The following is a 21,466-nucleotide window of genomic DNA, read 5'->3' on the forward strand; positions in this document are numbered from 1 at the left end:
TTATTTAACTATGAATACAATTGTACCCATGTTTCTAGAAGGGAGAGCCGTGTCAAGGCAGACGGCACACACCGCAACGTTAAGGTTAAGGTTGAGTTTAGAAAGTGAATCCAATATTTTACATCACAGCAAAAAGTTTGTGGGTTTAAATCCCAACCATCAATCTTTCGCATTTATTTTCTGCCCTTTCTGAGCTTGTGTGTAAATTCAAGATGGGCATTTTTTTGTTCAACATTTGAATAAAGGGCCTTTGTTGATGAAACTGGATTTTGAAAATGTTAGACAATTCATACAAGTGGAAAACCGTATGTGCAATGTTAAAAAAAGCAATAATACAACCCAATTTATATAGGACAAATCACTTGTTAAATTAAATATGGGCTCGCAAAAGGAAAATAGTCAAATGAAGTGCTAAGTGCAATCAAATAAGGTAATTAATTGCACTTTTACTTTTTTCTCAAGCAAAAAGTGTCTTGACCATTAATTGTGATGGGATTTGGTGAATGTTCAGCGATTTCTTAAATCGTGCATTGATATGTCCCCCACTTTCCAGATTGCAATTTTAAATTGCAGTTTCTTTTGGTGTGTAAATTGAATGATGTGGGATGATCAAATCTACAAACATTGCATAGTCCAAATTATCTCACAGTCTGAAGTAGGAGTGCAGAAAATTGAGTTATAAAGGTCAAAACAGATACTGACGTTAAACATTACCTTATATGTTTTGCAACAAGTACTAATAATGGTACCAGTATAATTGTACTATTTTTCTAAGTAAAAATAACCCTTTTTGTTACCGAATAGCGCGGAGGTCTACCAGTATCATATGCATTTCTTAAATAAAAACGTATCATGTTATTACAATGTTGTTACTATGTTATTATTTTGTGAGGAGCTTGGGTTGTAATAGGCTCATTCAACCACGAAAACATATGCCTTGTGTAGACAAATTTCAAATCATATTTTGGAAGAATTGATCATGTACTTTTAAGTTAGTGATGCCCATTCTTGACCATGCCTAACATGTATCGAATGAGAATGACCACTCCCATTTTTTCCTGTCAGGTTATAAGGTTTATAGGGTTTGTAAGGTTTTAGAGACCTTATATATTTTACTAACAAACTTAATGTTAAATTATGATCAATAGAGTTCACAGCCTGCCCAAAAGAAGAGTAAGAAAATATTTAGATTTCAATATTGTCGTTTTTGGAGAGCACAAAACGAAAATGAAACAAATCTCTGCTTATTATCAAAATATTAAATGCGTGTGACACTTACACAGACGGTAAACACACATGCAATATACAAACATGCCACACTCAAGATTCAAGATTGTTTTTATTGTCATAAACAAAAAAGGCTAATTAAATTTTCTCTGCATCTCGGTGTATAAACAAAAACAAACATAGAACCCCACAAAACACAATACCTATGAAGTTAGTGTCATTAGTCAGTGCTTGTGGTTGAATTAATGCTCAAATTAGGAAAAAGCAGGGGTACCGGTATGAAGTAAACAGTTGTAATAAATGATGATATATGAAGGGCATAAATGATAATGGCATACTGCAAATCTTCACGCTACTGTTTTATTTATGAAATTTTTCATCAAATCCAAAGATGCACATGTTGAATAAAGTGATTTGGCATCACAGTGAATACAAAATCAATGATAATTGTTGTTTCCTTAGGTCAGAAATGAATTGCAATTTAGATCTCAGCCAATTCATTACTCTATTGGGCTAATTTGAAAATGATGGGTAACCACAAACTATTCTAAATTGGTAACATTTTCACACAATTCTATCCAGTCTTCTTTAAATAACACACATGTATTGAAATAGATACCCAAATGCCATAACATTTCCCCTTTGTAACATTCATACATACTGGGAATGGCTAGGCTTAGTAGCAATAATAGTAGCAGCAAATCACTCATCCTTAGAATACGATCAAGCGGTCCATTTCTTATTGCAATTTCCTTTTTTCCAAAAGTCCTGTTTCTTTTTTTTAAAAACATCAAATGTATTATTAAATGTCATTTTCTCTGTCTGAAGCACTGTTATCTTTTCCCACCGTCATCAATGTTCCGGTGCGAATGATCTAAAGTGTTGCTTCCCTCGTCTCCAGCATCAGAACCACAAAAAACATCATATAGCATTCTTTCTATTTTTGAACCAAGGCACAATTTTTTTCATTAGAAAATGTCGAGGCACAAAAGTAATTCCTGGCGCCAATTTTTTTTTTAAACCTTAAATTAGCACGTTGCCTAAATCTACAGAATTCAGTTTCTCTTATTTGTGGTCACAGAGGCTCAGGAGGTACCAGCTCAGCAGCCTAGATGGTAGTGTGCCCGCTTTGAGACTGGGAGGTCGCTGGTTCGCGCCTCGGCCGAGACATACCTAATTGGTATAATGGCGGCGCCCTCTGTTGGCTGCGGCTGCATCGACTCGCTACAACGGGTCAGGTGTATCGACATTTCGTTCTGTGTACATTGTTACAAAGAATGACAATACAAAGGAAATTATTATTATTATTATTAATACAGGTTATTCATTATGGGTAATAATTGTGCCGTCATTTTAATTTTTTACGATATTTTAGTCCATTAGTAGTTTATTCTAACGAATACTTGACACCTGAAATCATGTTTCTGTCCTATCATTTTACACCCTTTAGGGTGGATCTGCTTCTGTAACCTAGGCTATGTAATAAAAAAGAAAGGGCTCAGCGGAGGGCCTTAAGAACAGGTTGGACTTTCTTATCTAAAGGCCTCCCCTCCCTATCTTCCTTGCAAGTTCAAAATCTATTGATGCCTTCTCTCCCTATTTTGAGTGTCTACTAAACTTTAAATTTAACATGAACATTGTTTGCAATGAGTTTAGACATGTCACTACAGGATAAACATGTAATGTATACTCAGATGAGGAAAAATAAAATAAAAGGATAGCATTACAAAAGGACATATTGTATGTAACCCGTTTTGGAAGCTTTTTTATCTATATTAGGGCTGCACAATTAACCAAAATCTATTTGATGTGCCATAGTGTGATTGTGTAATTGTAAGATACATCAGTTTTTTTTCAAGGATTAAATATTTCTTACTTGATTGATGGACTGTTTGGCCAACTAGAATGGCACTTTATGATGGAGCAAACGCGCTGGTGTTTTCGCTTTCTGTTTTTGTCCTTTCACTTGCGATTTGGTTTAATTGCTTTATTAGTTAATTAACATGTTTATGAATCGTTGATTGCACGATAAACATGGTTTTGTATTGCCACTACTCTCCTACGTTGCCTGGAGGGGTGGGGTGTAGTTGAATGATGCAATCTCCATGGCGTTATCTTTTAATCTACAGTAAACTTTTACCCATGGGCGTAACCAGCCTGTTTTGAGAGGGGCTCAGGCACCCCCAAAAATATATTGCATTTTTCCACAATAAAACTTCTGAATAAAAAAATTTAACTGTTCTCAAATATATTTTTGAATTTAAAATAAAATAACAAGATATAAAAAAAACATTAAGAACTAAGGTGAAAATATAAATAAATGAATGTGGAAAAAGTATGAATCAATCCATAATTTGCATTAGGTTTACTTAAATTACAGGGAATTAATTACGATCCGCAGCAAGATGGCTGACATTTAACTCCATCCATCCATTTTCTGCACCGCTTATCCTCAGTAGGGTCGCGGGGGTGCCTGAGCCCATCCTAGCCATCACCGGGAAGTGGGCAGGGGACACCCTAAACTGTTTGCCAGCCAGTTGCAGGGCATACAGAGACAGACAACACACTCGCTCATTCACACCTAGGGACAATTTGGATCGGTCAATTAACCCGACATGCATGTTCTTGGAATGTGGAATGAAACCGGAGTGCCCAGAGGAAACCCACGCAAGCATGGGGAGAACATGCAAACTCCACACAGGAAGGTTCGATCTCATGACCTTAGAACTGTGCAGCACATGCGCTAACCACTGCCCTACCGTGCTGCCCGACATTTAACTCATGTTATGTAAAATAAATGTGAATTTCTCGAGCAGCGAGTATTTAAAAAAATGCACGTTTGTGTCTTTTGAATTTTTTTTTAATCAATATTGTTCTTTTTAATCAACCCCTGGGAGGCGCCAAATAATTCAGCTGTCCCTTTAAACATTCATTTTACGGTAACTGCATCAAATGACCACCCTGCAGGCCGCAATTGGCCCCCAGGCTGCATGTTAGAGACCAATTCCCTAGACTGTCCACCCTATGGCTAATCACTGCTCACTATGAATAAGTACTCAGAAAAAAGACACTGGTTAAAAGAAACCTACCTTATAGGACGACACATCCATGTCTAAGCAAGAACAAAAAGAACAGTAGTTGTTCAGACCGCCCCCCAAAAAACAGAAAAACACTTTAACATTGCTCAAGAGGCCCAACATGCCCTTTAAAGGCAAAGACGGCTGTCAACATACATTGTGTCCATTTCACTTGCCATCCCTCGTTTCAATTCTCAAAATCCTCTCAACTGGTTTTATTTGTCCAAGACAGGCTACAGCCCCTTAAAACAATAAGTCAACAAGCATCCCTTCTCTAGACCCCAGCCCAGGGCTTTCAAGTAGACGCAGAAGGCAAACATGTTTACTGTAGTGAGGTGAAACCATACAAACGCTTGGCCTCAGGTAGCGGTTGTCCTCCACAGCACTGCGGCTGCTAGACGCTGCTCAACAATTCCTACCTGTGTAATTCTGCCAATGTCGAAACACATTTGGGCTTTATTGGAAAACAAATCGTCCTCCAGCAAGGTCATTTAACATTTTGATGAGTGGGATCCAAAACATTTATTGTTCAAGTATTAAGCAGAGTATTGATGGATTAGGATATTCTTCATATAACTTTACTAGTAATTTTGATGTACTAATATAGTTGATTTATTATAAGCTTTAAAAGTGGATTTTGCAAGTCATTAGTTAGGTTTTCACTATTTTCATAGAGTAATTGCTTAGCCTGGTATGATCCATCCATCCATTATCTGCACCGCTTATCCTCAGTAGGATCGCGGGGGCGCTGGAGCCCATCCCATCTTTCTTTGGGCAGTGGGCAGGGGACACCCTGAACTGGTGGCCAGACAGTCGCAGGGCACACAGGGACGGACAATTCCCTCGCTTATTCACACCTAGGGACAATTTGGACCGGCCAATTAACCTTAAATGCATGTTTTTGGAATGTGGGAGGAAACCGGAGTACCCGGAGGAAACCCACGCAAACAAGGAGTACATGCAAACTCCACACAGGAGGTTCGATCTCATGACCTCAGGACTGTGCCGCACACGCGCTAACCACTTCACCGCCGTGCTTCCCTGCCTGGTGTTAACAAGGGCATAACTGTACTGTGTAAAAAATAAAAAACGATCATACCTTTATAAAATGGTTTTTGAAATGTGAGTCTTAGGTTTATAGGTTAATCATGTATTAATTGTGCTTGTATTTACCACTATGTATAATCCATGTACTGCATTTTTTTTTAGAATTATGTAAAATTCAGATAAAACAGACACAGTCTGTGTTACATAATTCTGCACCTTCAAGGAATGCAAAAAGTTGTAACTAGTGTTTTCAATCATAATGTGGTTTCAAAGTTTGCATTTCAAGAGTTTACAGTGCTAACATGCTCAATTACTGGTAAGTAAAAAGGATCACACACTTTGGCCATTCCTTCTATAATAAACAATTTCTCTACATCACATTTCTTTTCTAAGCAGAAAGTTATGTGGCTGCAATAATGAAAAACACAAAAAATAGTTTTTCTTCAATTAGAATTAGTTTTGGAAACTGGAAATGTAAATCAATCGAGGTATATAACATTTTTCTGCATTTAAGCGTTGAAAAAAATTCTTAATTTGCATTTCCCATAATAACCTTAGAATTCAAAAAACTCAGAGAGAGAAACCTTTTGGAGGCTTATGATAGACCCAAAATTATTAGTATTGGATAAAATACAAATGTAGTCGTTCCTTTATATATTAGTCTATGGTAAAAACAAATTGCCGGGCTTTTTTGATGTGTGGACAACGTTTGTTGCATTGCAGTTCAAGTATCCAGCAGAAACAATTATGTGCTATCAAATGTGATCTAAAGTTGTGAAACAGTAAAAAATAACTAACCTCCGACCGCATTGAGAATGACAAAATTAATTGCACAATACTTGTCAAAGTGAAGACTCATGTCAGCCTTTTTTGGGGATTAACTATCCAGAAAAATCCAAGATATCTGCCACACTATCCATTCCTCTTTAAGCGTAGGTGGACAGGGTGTAGGCTTATTTTGCATTACTTGTCCGAATGCCAAATTTTAAATCTTATTCCAAATTTTAAGTGATAAAACCATGATGACATCACTGACAGCTATAGCACTAAAATGCATGGGACTAAAGCATTTCAAAACAATTACCTGATTAAAGAAGAATATATAACTATTGTGTTTAGTACCTGCCTGACTAAGACAGCACAGCGTAAACTGTAAACAGAACCGTTTATCATTTCAAAAGTTTTCCAGTACAACAAATGACAGCTTGTTTGAAAAAAAAAAACAAAAACAATGCAAATAACATAGTGGCAAACAAAGATTAGGTAAGAAATATTCTTAAAATATGCAGGTAACAAGAAAAAAAGTATTTCCTGATCCTTAAATTATTAGGGGAGCGCGGGGCAAAACAAGAACCGGATCATAGCGTGTCAGTTCCAGGTCTGAGAGATGTAAGGAAAAATGATGAGGTTAGACTAATACTTGTGGCTATTTATCATATGTTGAGGATAATTTCCAGAAAAAAATGTGTCCCATGCTGCGTCATACATCCAAAGACAGAGCAAATGAGCAAGTGTGAGAAACAGGGTAAGAGAGGAGAGAGAGAGCGCGAAAGAGAAAGCATGAAGTTGAGTAAAAAGTGATTAAGCCTCCAGAAATGACGCATTTCAGAGCAGATCAAAAGTGACTGTTTGCTGATTAGTCAGCTTATAGCCCCTTAAGACCAGAATTCACAATAATATGCATGGAATGCATTTTTTTACAAATCCCCCTTATCCATGTATGCATATATAAAGCAGATAAAGAAAGACATTGAAGGACAAGATACATCATAACACATATAAAAAGTGATGGATCCTTGGTAAACAATAGTCAATAATTGTAGTGTTTTGCTTATTACCTTGAGTAGATAGATCGGGATGTTGCTAAAGTCCACCGGAAGTTTCAAAAGAAACCGAGCTGAAAACTCTCCTGTCTGAAATGCAAATAAATAAAATAATAAATAAAGAGCAAATATTCACCTCTGAGAATCAATCGTGAAATTCCCTTCCTTAAAATAACTGCAGAGCTGAGCTCAACAAAAAAGAAGGCCTCGAGATGCAACAAATCACGAGCAGCTTTTGATTTATTTACAAGCTAGTTCCTATTAACGGCAATATACTCAAACATAAGCATTGTAAAAGTAGAATCATGTGTTTGCTTCAATGGATACAATTTTCGATTGTTTTAATAACATGTCTCACTATACCATTTTCATGAGTAGCTAAATAGATTCCAAAACAATAGTTAGATTAGCTGTAAATAAAAAAAAAGGAATACATTAATTAACATTGTGGCTCTCAAATTCTAATATGATTTGACTACCAGTAAGAAAACATGTATATTTATGCTGTGACTGTTCTAAAGGGAAGATTAATTGTGTTCACACTTACATCTACTGTGAAACCATTTTATACCTAACTGTCCTCGTCTCTTGATGAGATTTTCTCCATCATCATATTTTAAGGGTGCATATTGTTCCTACCCAACTGTTCTTGTGCCCTGCATATATCTCCATGTTACGGCCATAGTTGGGATCCTCCAGCAGGCTGTCATACTCAAAAAGAAGCCTTGAGCTCTCACGCAGGCGCTGACATTGGTAATGGTGGTACTGCTGGATGAGCTCTTTAACAAGCTGGAGCAAACTGTCTGGGTTGCCAGAATCCCATTGGACCAAATGCTGAGGAAGAAAACGTAAATAAGCTCAATGTTCATATCCTTTAAAGTATTAGATTTGATATGGATCTTCGCACATTTCCGTTTTAGGCACAATGTGATACAAATACCAATACAATTATCCAGAGATACAATATACCGTAAATTCCGGACTATAAGGCGCACCTGATTATAAGCCGCACCCACCGCATTTAGGGAGGAATACCGACTTAGTACATACACAAGCCGAACCGGTGTATTAGCCGCATGCGCCCACATTATATAATGGACGTTTTTTAAATGAACTATTCTGTTGAAAGGGGATTTTGCACAAGTTTATTGAAATGTATTTCTTTATTTTTTTTTCTTTTTATTTATTTATTCTATATCCAAATATAGAATAAAGTATCTATCCATCTATCTATCAATTATCAAGTATCTATTATTAGTCAATTCATGATACATTTCAAAGCAAGCAGGCCGAGACACTTGCTCCCAGCCAAGGAACTGAATGAAGGTCCTAGCCAAAGAGCCTAAAAACTATCAGTGCTTTTGCATCGTTCCCGGTGGTACTGCAATACCGGACCGATTCGTGGGGTGAACAGAGCAAGCTACTTATCATTTGATGCAGACCTGCAGAGTCGGGGTACCCATTGAAAGTAATCCAAGGAAAAAAAAGTGTATATTTCCAAAGGTAAGGGTGGGAAAAATATATATCCAATATTGTCTCCTGCGTTCACAAACACTCACCTTTGCCTGTCCCCAGTTCCCATCAGCCCGCATTTGCTCCGCCCCTTCTTTCTTATTCGCTCGCGAAAATCAGCATAGGTCTCTCAAATAAATACAAATAAATAAATTACAAAAATATACAGTTGCAAATACATATTATACATGGTTACACATATTTAGAAAGAAAGACGGTACACCGAGAGTTTTCAAAGCTTTAATAATAATAATATAACTTTCATCCCAAACCGTACCTTTGAAAGGTACCAACACGCTGCTATGAACACGCACGCAACGTATCAAACGTCTCTGATAAAAAAACATATCAAAACTGTTAAATCCACGGTGTGCCGTCCTCATCTTCCTCTCTTTAACTGTCGCTATAAAAGGCGTCTCCTCGCAATCTGAAAGAACCTATGTCATATAGACAGTTTTTGCATAATCTAAGGAGTTGAAGTCTTCCTTGTCATAAGCGTCTGATAGAAAATTTACAAAAATTGGCCGCTTCACCGGAAAACTCGCAGGGCTGAACATTTGGGAAAAAAGTAGCGGCTTATAGTCCGGAATTTACGGTAATGCAACTCTGGTGGCATGCAGAATAATAAAATCCACTGGATTATATTGTTTCTCATCTGATCTCATCTCATTAGCTGTACCGCTTATCCTTATTAGGGTCGCAGGGGGGCTGGAGCCCATCTCAGCCATCTCTGGGCAGTGGGCAGGGGACACCCTGGACTGGTTGCCAGCCAATCGCAGGGCACACGTGGACAGACAACTCACTCGCTCAGTCACACCTAGGGACAATTTGGACCGGCCAATTCACCTGAAATGCATGTCTTTGGAATGTGGGAGGAAACCGGAGTGCCCGGAGGATACCCACGCAAGCACGGGGAGAACATAAAAACTCCGCACAGTAAGGCCGGTAGCTGGATTTGAACCCACGCAGGAGGTTCCCACGACCTCAGAACTGTGCCGCACACGCGCTAACCACTGCGCCGTCGTGCTGCCCGATTATATTGTTTATGGGATAAAAAAAAAAGTGGACATAGTTCTCAGTTAAAATCTAAAGGGTCACACTTGAAAGGAACTTCTACACATTGTACTTAATTATATGGTTAAAGGTTAAAATGTTATGTTTTCAGCACTTAAAATAATGATGTAGGGGGGGTGCATGCATGGACTTGCTCCCTCATATCTTTCAGATTTAATTTCCCCCTATGTTCCGGTCCGGAGCCTTCGCTCTGAAAATGCTGGTCTACTAGTGATCACAAGAGCCAAGAAGAGATCCTCAGGTTCGAGAGCGTTCTCCATTCGGGCTCCGGTACTGTGGAATGCTCTTACCCTGAGATACGATCTGCAACCTCAGTGGAAATGTTCAAATCTAAACTTATAACACACCTCTATTCTATAGCATAAGAATAACCTATATTTGATGTTGACAATATGTGTATTATATGTGTATTTGCCCTCATGTAGGTTTTAGATGAGGGGATGGTGTCATAATAGTCTGTGGTTTGCAATAGTCTTTGATCTGTGCAGCCCTTTGAGACTCTTCGTGATTTACAAATAAACATGACTTGATTTGACTTGGGTGTTACCTTTTGATCCTTTTATACTGCCAATCCCCATTTAAATCATCCACGAGTGAGATTGGCCAATAGTGATTCCAATATATATTGCAAATAACTTAGGTCCAGTTTTCAAATGTTATCACAGTTGACTAGTACATTCTTGCTCGAATAATGATTTGAATTTATATTAAGAAATTGCAAATATATATCCCTTTATTGACTAAAATAGAACATAATATTAAAGTGATAAACCTACTTTTGAGAAAATTACGAAATGTAGTTACATATTTATTTTTGACAAAATTATTGTAAAAACTTTTTGACTTTCTTATGGCAAATTTTTTGTTCACAAGAAATTGAGGAAGAGCAGTGTAAAAATGTGCCTATGCAACAATATGTGCGTGCATGTGAAAGAGCATAAGAGCGAGAGACCACAATTTGTCTCAAACTGCGTTTTTGCATCACGCAAAGGCTTACATAAAGCACACCTGTAAATCATTGTTATCAAATAAACCAACTTGTTTTAAGAACTGTAATCATGTGAAAAAGACCAAGTAGATAGAAGAACAGCAATGTATTGTATTGTATTGTATTTCTCTTTTTTTCCAATCATGTTTTAACAAATATCACATCACAAAATGAAAAAATCACCCATTCCCAAAATTACTTTTTGCGCTTCTATCAATCGTTTGATCGAATTATAATATCTTACATCATTATAATTATAATCATTATAATAATCATTTCATAATTCATTTAGAAGATAATCTCAGAGGAGCCCTTTGAGAGTTTTTGTGAAAAAAGCTTTACAAATAAATATGACTTCACTTGACTTGACTAGAATGTGTGTGACAGAACAGGAAAGTGAAAATCCTGAAGTTTCCCATGAGATTCCGTAAGACAGACAGACTCCGGAAGAAGATTGAGCAAACATTGAGCGAACACAAAAAGAAGTGCAAGAAGTAATAATTAAGGGGGAAAACCCCAAAATCAAGTATCAACAGCGATTCCTAGTTAAATGTGGAACTAGCTGTTGCATTACTTTCAGCCCTAAAATAATAGTCAATCAAGATCCACTCGAAAGAAACACAACCTAAATTAGAGCAAATACTGACTTCTGTCAGTTATATAATTAATATTACTACATCGTATGATGAATTTATTCAGTATGTAATGCTTTACACAAAGGTGTTAGTGACAGTTTTGAGCCAGGTTGGCTTGTCTCAATGACTCTCGGGTATCTTGAACAACACCAATAGAGAAAGCATCTATTGTTATGTGACTTAACTCCCTTGCAATGGCATTGACATGCTAAACTGAGACAGTGACTTCATCGTCCTGATCCACCAGTGGTTACCAGCAATGCCGGGATTCCCGAAATGAGGAGGTGATGCAAACAAGGATGGGCATTGTCCAAAACAGGCGGTCAGCGCCGGAGGCCAGCGGCATGCAGAAATGGAGGAGACGAAGGAAGTGCTGTGTCAGGATTGTGACATACAATATCAGTGGATCTACACTGAGGAGGAGAGGCGGGATCAGGGGTGAAATAAGAAGGGGGTATTGAAGAACTCAGGCAAGTAGGCCAAAGCCAGTGTAAGGCAGACATGATCCTACAACCAACTTAGTTTAGAAGATAGCAACTGCATTTGTAAATATAGAAAGTTATTAAAAAAAAAAAAAAAAAAAAAAAAAAAACATTTTTTTTTTTGAAGGGGCGTCGCTGCTTTGCAGATTTTCACTTTTTGCGGGAATCCCCCTCGGCCGACGACCCTAGCATGGCGCGCCGGGAAATGAGAACGGCGGTTTTGGTGCGGCTTCCGCTTCACCGCCCCTCTAACCCCAAAGGTCCCCCCTTACCCCTTTCCCCTGCGGCCGCCCGTCCGTCGGCCGGAGCCATTGAGGGCCGTGTAGCGCCATGTAGAGCCATCGCGGCCCGAGCGGGAGACGCCGGGCGCCGGTGTTGTGCCAGAATCCAACTCCCGTAAAAAATCCCCCCCCCCTCGCGTGAATGTGCATTCTGCTGCGCTTCCGACAGGCCGGCCTCCGCACCGGGCGCCCGACCCGCTCGGCTTGTCGCGGTGTCGTGCGTGTCACGCCCAAAAGTACCCGCGCCGCGGGTTAGGGGCTCACTCGCGACCGTAACAAGGATAAGCGGTGCAGATATTGAGATGAGATTTTTTTTTTTTGGAAGGGGCGTCGCTACTTTACAGATATTCACTTTTTGCGGGTGGTTTTGCTCCCCATTAACCAGTTCTAAAAAAATAATAATTTAAAAAAAAAAAAAAAAAAAAAGGGGGCGGGGGGATTTTCACTTTTTGCGGGTGGGTTTGGTCCCCATTAACCGGGTCTAAAAAATAATTAAATTAAAAAAAAAAGGTTTTTTTTTTTTTTTTTTTTTTGGGAAGGTGCGCCGCTACTTCGCGGATTTTCACTTATCGCGGGTGGTTTTGGTCCCCATTAACCGCGATAACCGAGGTCTTACTGTATATATACCACAGCCATATCCCCCTAGTAGGAGGTGCCTAGAGTCATTTCTGACTCTTTTTGGGAGATTGATTTTAGAGGAGGGGATTCCCAGCCCCCCCGCTCAACCCAACTGAGGTGTTGGGAGTCATTAGGTGACCAAACCCCCCAATTCCAACCCCTAATGCTAAACGCCAAGCAGGGAGGCAACGGGTACCAATGTTTAAGTCTTAGGTATGACTCGGCCGAGGCTTGGACCACAACCTCCCAGTCTCGGGGCGGGCGCCATACCCCCAAGGCCACCGAGCTGGTTTATATATAGAAATATATGTAGAAATATAGAAAGTAAAGTGGAGAAAACAGCAGACTTTCGAGTAAAAGCAAATTATATTGTATGCTAGCTATGTTTATTTACTGTCAAACTGTTAGTTTCAATTAGTCAGTAAACAAAATGTGTATTGTAGCTACAGCCCAAAATGCTCTTTGAAAATGTTTTATATACCCTACAAATACTAACAGCATATTCTAACCAAATTTTCAATTTTTGCAGCGTATGTTTTAAGAAGCAAGATCAATCTGTCGACTAAATATGCGTTCAAATTTGCTCATGATTGTCATACCTCACCTGTTTTATGAACTGATCACCAGGATTACATACTTTGAGTTCTTAGCAACTTTTATTTTAACATTCATTGAAAACAAATGGTGAAATGACCGCTGCCTGTTTTGGATGAAAACTAGGGGGTTCTAATGCTCAATTCATATTCTAAAATCAAAATATAATATTATTTAGTATTATATATTTAAAATGGTGACAAAACATAACTATACCTTAAAGAATAGCAAGATTTGAACATAGTAACAGGCGTTGCTGGCTTAAGTCAACCAAATAACATGATACAGAATTAGCAATTAAAATAAGCTATATGTTCACACTTTAATCAAAAACAACATTTTCACAGCTTTTATCAGGTTTGAAGGAGAGGAAAGGGAATGGAGCTCCCTGTGCCAAGATATCGATTGTCCAAAGAAGTGAAAATGCAGAAAAACAGTGTAATAATCGTGTTTCTTATCTGATCTGATATCACCAACTAATTTCTATCTATCTACCTTGGTCATATCCCTCATGAGGGGTGACCAACAGCAAGACACACACATACAATAACAAAGAAAATAAAAGGGAAATAAAAAGCAAAAAAAAAAAACCCACACAAAAATTTTTGGACCATGGCCAACCCAATTGCCCAAACAAGTTAGGCACCTCGGCACCCAAGTTGGTCATGCTTTCCCCCCTCCAGATGAAATGGGACACCAGAAAGCGGCCATGTCACTCGGGCCAGGGTGACACAACACACTCTTTTGCTCAACAGCAGGGCCCGACAGCTTTCACTGGTTTACCCCTGACGCATCATACCGGTGCCCAGCCCATCCTTAAGAAACACGTCCACAATCCCACTATCCAACTAATTACATGCATATAATACCAGTTGGGTGGAATATATACATTACAATCTTCCTTGATGCTTTATATTTTACATCAAAATGTTTTAAACCTGTGCTAATTTATACATGTGCTTAATCCTCAACTTTTTATTTTTCAGTTTAGACGCATATTAAATTATATGCGAGGCAACTTTAAACATATTTAACAAAAGAGTTGTAAACATTTGATTAGTTTTAAAAGTTTGTTTTATTTTTTTTTCTTATGAATGTATCAAACTGAGTAGGGATTCAATTATCACAATTTCCCTGCCGATCACTAAACACAGAACTATAAGATGTCAGACTAGTTGTTCCTAATTTTTGCCAATCTTTTATAGCATCCAATGCACACAACTTTATATTTTAAATTGTTCATATTAAATAATGAATATCTGCAAAGCAATCAAATAGCTGTTTTTATAGGAACATGAATGGGTTATTTTGAAAAATAAAAATAAACTCATACTAATTGTATGATAGGAAAATGGTAGAAAAGATCAGTTTTATAAGGGATAGATCCATAAAATTCTGGAAAAATCAGGGCCAATTAATCAGCTGACCAATATACTCATGATATTTTTCTGATTTCAGTTTAATGATATTTTCTCATCTTGTTGTAAGGGAAACCGAAGTGTAGAAAAGGATCTCAAATATTTTAAAGTTTGCATGAATAAATGTGTAAACAATATGTAAGCAGTTACTTTTTATTTTCAAGCATTAAGGGACTAAATGTACCACTTTAAGAAACATGCAGACCTAGATTTGGTGTTTTCACGCATAATAGACCCAAGTTGACAGAATTATGTCTCCTGTGCCATTCGTTTGTACCATCTTTGATCCAATATTTATCCTGGGCCGGTAGGAGACGAGCTGGCATCTGAAAATCCAAGATAATTATATAGGCCAACAGAAATGATTTGTTTTTGTCTCTTGAATGTGATTTTTATAGATGCTGGCAACCTGATCCAATAAATCTCTGGTGACTTAAAATTGTGAGACATTAAACAACTCCCAAGTATTAAATTAATCTGTTAGTCTCTAATTCAAGAGTGGGCTCACACCCTGTTTCGCCCCCAGAGATTGCCAAGTCTAAGATCATCCTAAATTGCTCTTGTCATGTGTTTAAGACACTTGGCATTCTCAAGCCAGTGTTTCCTCGGCGTGATCCATGCAATTTAAGTTGTAAAAAGAAATAGCATGCATTCCTGAACTGGCTTAGCATTCCAGCCAATTACCAATACAGACTTGGATGATTGTCCTATGTTTGTTCTTTTCACGAAACATTCCCACAGATGGTAGCAAGCTCCGTCAATAAAGTCCAATAAATATGGAATGCATATCAATTCGAACAAGAAAGAAGAAGTCGTTTGAATACTTTGCCCAGGTTGAACCAACTTTACGTGCCATTTGAAGTCCATTGTTTGAACCGTACCAGGGGACAAAGGCAGCAGCAGTTCGGAAGTCCTCACAAATACATGCATTTAAGATTAGCAGAGGGTAGCGTGAAATTGTGTTTCCTTTTCTTTCTGAAAGAATGCTTTGATTAGCTTCACAAAACACCAATTATGTTGTCCTTTAGGGAGCACATTGTCTCACACAATTACATTACGCAAACATCAGCATATTATTAGCCTCAAAAGACATGTTCTTAAATAAACAACCTTCGACAATAGTGTATGAATGACGATTAAAGCAAATACTACTGACCTCACAAATGGGAACTTTGAAAGGTGGCCCTTTGATTCCCGCCCGTGTTATTTAGTAAATCATTTTTGTTAACATTTTTTTTAAATTTACCTCACACCAAAAAGTCCTGTTGAAGTAAAGAGACAAAGCTCGTCTCTGAATCAGAGAAGACTCTGGGGCCTTTAAATTGAAAAATGTTGACATAGGTTCAGAGAGACCCATAGGGCTAAATACAAGCTAGTTTTAAAAAAAGACACCTTTTGGGGAAACTCCATAAATATTCCATGCCATGTCTAGGCTTGAAAATCAAAAAATGACTCTCAAAAGGACAGAATTATAGGGTAAGGGACTAAAATAATTTGAATATTAAGAGTAAAGCTTGACAAATTCATATATAGATAGCCAATAAAGACATAACGCAACACCTGCTTACATTAAGGAAAACATTCCTAACACAGTGTAGGGAAATATAAAACAATTTGACATAGTTGGGACATTACCAGCTCAGTAGCCTAGATGGTAGTGTGCCCGCTTTGAGACTGGGAGGTCGCTGGTTCGCGCCTCGGCCGAGACATACCTAATTGGTATAATGGCGGCGCCCTCTGTTGGCTGCGGCTGCATCGACTCGCTACAACGGGTCAGGTGTATCGACATTTCGTTCTGTGTACATTGTTACAAAGAATGACAATACAAAGGATATTATTATTATTATTATTATTACATATAAGATGATAAATAAACAGAAACAAATTAAATTTAAATTGATGCACAGTACCCATCGGTTCACTTTGAATTTGATGAATGCAACACACCAAACCAATTAGAGAATTAATTTGATTTACATAATTAATGCTGTTTAAGTTAAGTTTTAAGTTTTTGTTAATATTTGGGTATTTGTAATGCGAAAGAACCTATAAAAATAAATACTTTTAATTCGTTTGGGGGAAAAAATGTTTCAGTACTTGAACAATTAGGTGGTCGAACACAGATTCTTAACTGATCATGGTTAAGTAGCGACGTACCACTGTATGATTAATGCTGAAGTCAAATACACCACTCTTATTTCTAAGCTGGAAAAGGCAAGATTTAATTGAATTTGGTAGAAAAAATTGTTTATATGTAATGCAAGACTATTCTATGCAAGATATTTTAACTGGTCTACTGTCTACCTCCACTCCCTTACTGCCTCTGTCTTTATCATTTCCTCCTCTCTGTTCCCAAAAAGCTTGTCACTCCACTCCACCCATGCAACACTGAAAAGCATCTACATCACAGCCTTTTTTAAATTCTGTGATTTGAAGACCAAGAATAATTGGATATTACGGCTTTCTTGGGTGATAGTAATGAACTATTTAAAGCACTATAGGCATCAAATTAAAGCAACAAATGACTCCATTAATTAAAGTTAGGAGGTGAGGGACTGAACAAGGAAAATTCACAAAAACACTACCATCCTTTTACCCGCTAACACAAGTCAAGTCAAGTCATTTTTATTTGTATAGCCCTAAATCACTAAGAGTCTCAAAGGGCTTCACAGATTATTACACTATATTACACAGACTATTTTTCAGAAAATTATCATACATTCCCCTGCTCTGGAGCCAACGAAAAGAGTAGGTTATTCATATGCTATAGAGTAGAAGTGAGTTTTAAGAAGAAAGCGGTTCTAGTAATTTTCTTTACATGCGTTTCAAAGGATAGATAAGGGGTAAATATGACACCTACATTTTTAATTGAGTCACTCTGTGTGATGTGACATTTATCAATGTTCACAGCAGTTTTTGAGAATAAGTCACGGCATTTAGATGGACCAATGACTAACATTTCGGTCTTTTCAGAGTTAAGACGCAAGAAATTGAGTGACATCCACTCTTTTATCTCAATGAGGCAGGCCTCCAAATTTCCAGTTTAGTGTGGCAGATTCCTCCAACGGAAGATATAGTTGAGTGTCGTCTGCATAGCAGTGGAAACTGATATTGTACTTGCGAATAATATCACCTAATGGAAGCATGTAAATGCTGAAAAGAAGGGGGCCAAGCACTGAACCCTGCGGAACACCACAGGTAACATTAAAGGGCTCAGATGTCATTTCGCCATACTTAACACAGTGCGTCCTATCTGAGAGGTAGGATCTGAACCATGAGAGGACTGTTCCTGAGAGACCAATCCATTTTTCCAACCGTTCTAATAGGAAATTGTGGTGCACTGTGTCAAAAGCAGCACTAAGATCCAGCAGCAGCAAAAGTGATGAAGCGCCAGAATCCATTGCCAGTAGGAGATCATTTGTTACCTTGATCAGAGCTGTCTCAGTAGAGTGGTTAGCCCTGAATCCTGATTGCATAAATTCAGAAAGGTTATTCTCGGATATGAAATCATTCAGCTGCTGTGCCACTACTTTTTCAAGTACTTTAGAAAGGAAAGGTAGGTTTGACACAGGTCTATAATTACATAAGATTTCTGGATCAAGGTTGGGTCGTTTCAGTGTGGGTTTAATAGAGGCGGACTTAAAAGCTGCACCTGAGGAGAGTGATATGTTCATAATATTTAGAACTGAAGGTCCAAGGACGCCAAAAAGACTTTTAATAAGTGAACCTGAGAGCGGGTCGAACTGGCAAGTTGTCGGTTTGGCCGCATTCACCACCTGTTTGAGATCATCAAGTGACAGTTCACTAAAACTGGACAAATTCCCTGGACAGCCACCCTGTCGTGCATCTGTAGGTTTCAGCCCTTTAATATGTGTGGTAATAATAATGTCTTTAGCAATGACTTCCTGTATGGATTGAATCTTCTTAGTAAAGAAGACGATTAAGTCATGAGCAGAGTGGGTCGAACTATCTGCGATAGTCTGTTGCCTTGTAAGCGATGCTACAGTGTCAAAAAGGACTTTGGGATTGTTCTTTTGAGACGCAATCACCTTCGAAAGGTAGGCCGATTTTGCAGAGGCAAGGGCCGCTTTATACTTTAACAAGCTGTCACACCAGGTTTGATGGAAAACCTCAAGCTTGGTAGCGCGCCATTTTCTTTCCAATTTCCTGCATTCTTGTTTAAGGGTTCTAGTTTCATCAGTAAATCAAGGCGTGCGTCTTTTAGGACGTGATTTAAGCTTTATGGGCGCTATTGAATCCAGGACACTAGCCAGGGTGTTATTAAACTCATTCATGAGTGAGTCGATAGAGCCATTGTATGAAGGAAAGGACGCAACTGCTCCAGGAAGGAGTTCAGAGAGCTCAGAAACTGTGCCAGTGCTTATATTGCGTCCGCTAAATCCTTCAGCTTTTTTAGCACTACATTTAGCTAGCACCTTAAATGTAACCAAATAATGATCCGAGATAACGGTAGTGCACAGTAACACCATAATGTTTGAGGTTAAAACTCCTCGAGTCAGAACCAAGTCTAGCGTGTTTCCATCTTTATGGGTTGACAAATCAACCAGTTGATTAAAACCAAATGCATCAATTAGAGACCGAAACGCAATAGTAAGTGAACTGAGTGGGGAGTTCATATGAATGTTAAAGTCCCCCATAATTATAATTTTGTCTGCATAGGTTACTAGTTCAGACAAAAGTTCAGCAAATTCGTCTAAAAAAGTTGTGTATGGGCCAGGTGCGCGATAGATAGTTAATACATAAATTGACAATAGAGAGGACCGCATCACAAGAGCCTCAAACACCTTGTAATTATTAGTGGTACGAGGATTAAATTTGAGCGTTTTTTTCAGAAATGAGCGCGACACCGCCACCCTTCTTCAACGTGCGTGCTACATGGCTACTCACGTAGTCTGGGGGAGAAGCATAATTTCACAAAGACCGATACAGTTAAGTTTATAATCACGAATAATGTTATCAACAAGTAAAGCTTTAGGAACAAGCGATCTAATATTTAAAAGACCAAATTTTAGCTTTGCTGAATCATTTGACTTAGCTGAAGTCTTTGTAGTCTTTGTAGAGATCGTCACAAGATGTCGCCGTTCGTGAGCGTTGAGTTTAAAGCGTCGGTTGTCCGGCGAGGAATGAATGGTGGAATTAGTCACATCTTCGCGTCCTTCTTGCTCCTTCGACTTCGCACGCTTCACACATTTACCCGCACGGCAACCACGCTTCTGTTTTCTGTCTTTACGGCGCCTTTGTCGTCGTTTAGTAGGAGGAATAGTTGTCCACAAAGATGCCGGATCTCTTTGAAGCTCGTTCGGGATATCATAGGCGGTGTAAAAAGTGCCCGAAAAGTCGAAATTTAGACGCCCACCCAATCGAATAAGTTTGTCCCTACTGTAAGTATTTTTGGCCATGCATGTGTCCAAAAAAGAAAGCAAAAAAGAAGAGAACGATAGTAGATAGAAGATTTGCTGGAGAGCATCAAGCCGCAGCATCCATTGTATGCGCCGCCATGAATACGCCAAGTGAGATGTAATAAAATATCCATCCCTCCATTATCTGCACCGCTTATTCTCAGTAGGGTCGCTGGGTTGCTGGAGTCATCCCAGCTATCTTCTGGCAGTGGGCAGGGGACACCCTGAACTGGTTGCCAGCCAGTTGCAGGGCACATAGGGACAGACAATCTGCTCATTCATTCACACCTAGGGACAATTTGGACCAGCCAATTAACCAGAAATGCATGTTTTTGGAATGTGGGAGGGGGGAGAACATGCAAACTCCACACACGAGGTTCGACCTCAAGATCTCAGAACTGTGCCGCGGAGGCGCTAACCACTACGCCGCTGTGCTGCCATTAAAATGTCCAATGAATGCAAAATATAGAAGAAAAAAATGAACAGCCGAAACACACTTTTTTATTAAATTGGAATACAGACATTGAAAATCCATTTTCACTGGTGTGGCAGTTACTGAACTAAAACGGCGGGGCAGCCTTAACCAACATGTCCAATTTTACTCACATTGAATACAACTCTTGGGTCCCCGACATGTGCCTCTGAATAACCATTTAAAAAGTAAACATCAAATCAATTTTAAAGTTAAAGTACTTAGAAAATATAGTTAATCCTACAGATTCATAAATTTGTATGTCAGACTATTTTTTTTCATTTGGTTTCACAATAATGCTTTAGCTTTGTAGTTCTCCTGACATAGCTGCAGAAGATAAATAAATCTTGAGTTTCAAATTATCTTTATACAGTAATCCCTGGCTATAAGGCAGTTAATTTTTACAGTTTCACTACTATTTTTGGGCATCGTCTATTGCGTTCTTCATTCTGAATAGCGTAACAGTTTCCTAGCTTATTATCATTTGACGTTATAGTAGTTATTTGTAAAAACGTTTATACACAAGTATATAAAAGTTCTTGTTCCTATGAAAAGGGTTTGTTCTTTCAGTGTATAATCGAGTAATTGTATAATAATTGTAATAAAACAAAAACAAAGTCTTTTATTGAATGGATTTCGCCTATCACAGTTTCTTTTTGGAACGTGACCCTGCGACAAACGAAGGATCACTGTATTCATTCCTACTGTATGTGCCCAGGGTGAAGAAGTGCATGACCGTCTAATTAGCTGCAGTCTTGTCCCTCATTCTACTTATTTTTGAACTTTTACACTGGATGT

The 21,466-nt window shown here is 38.4% G+C and overlaps 1 protein-coding gene across 1 annotated transcript in view; it reads right to left on the reverse strand.

Annotated features, from left to right (window-relative positions):
• babam2 (BRISC and BRCA1 A complex member 2) overlaps nucleotides 1-21,466 on the reverse strand; it is a 127,093-nt gene that overhangs the window by 79,819 nt on the left and 25,808 nt on the right. Inside the window, exons 5-6 of the mRNA XM_088354212.1 lie at nucleotides 7,814-8,008; nucleotides 7,190-7,264 (exon numbers count right to left, since the gene is read on the reverse strand). Of these exons, the coding sequence (XP_088210338.1) occupies nucleotides 7,190-7,264; nucleotides 7,814-8,008 (270 nt within the window). The remainder of the gene's footprint in view (nucleotides 1-7,189; nucleotides 7,265-7,813; nucleotides 8,009-21,466) is intronic.

This window comes from Urocampus carinirostris, chromosome 15 (assembly GCF_059441175.1).
Source record: "Urocampus carinirostris isolate Australia breed hairy pipefish chromosome 15, RoL_Ucar_1.0, whole genome shotgun sequence".
NCBI classification, from domain to species: domain Eukaryota; kingdom Metazoa; phylum Chordata; class Actinopteri; order Syngnathiformes; family Syngnathidae; genus Urocampus; species Urocampus carinirostris.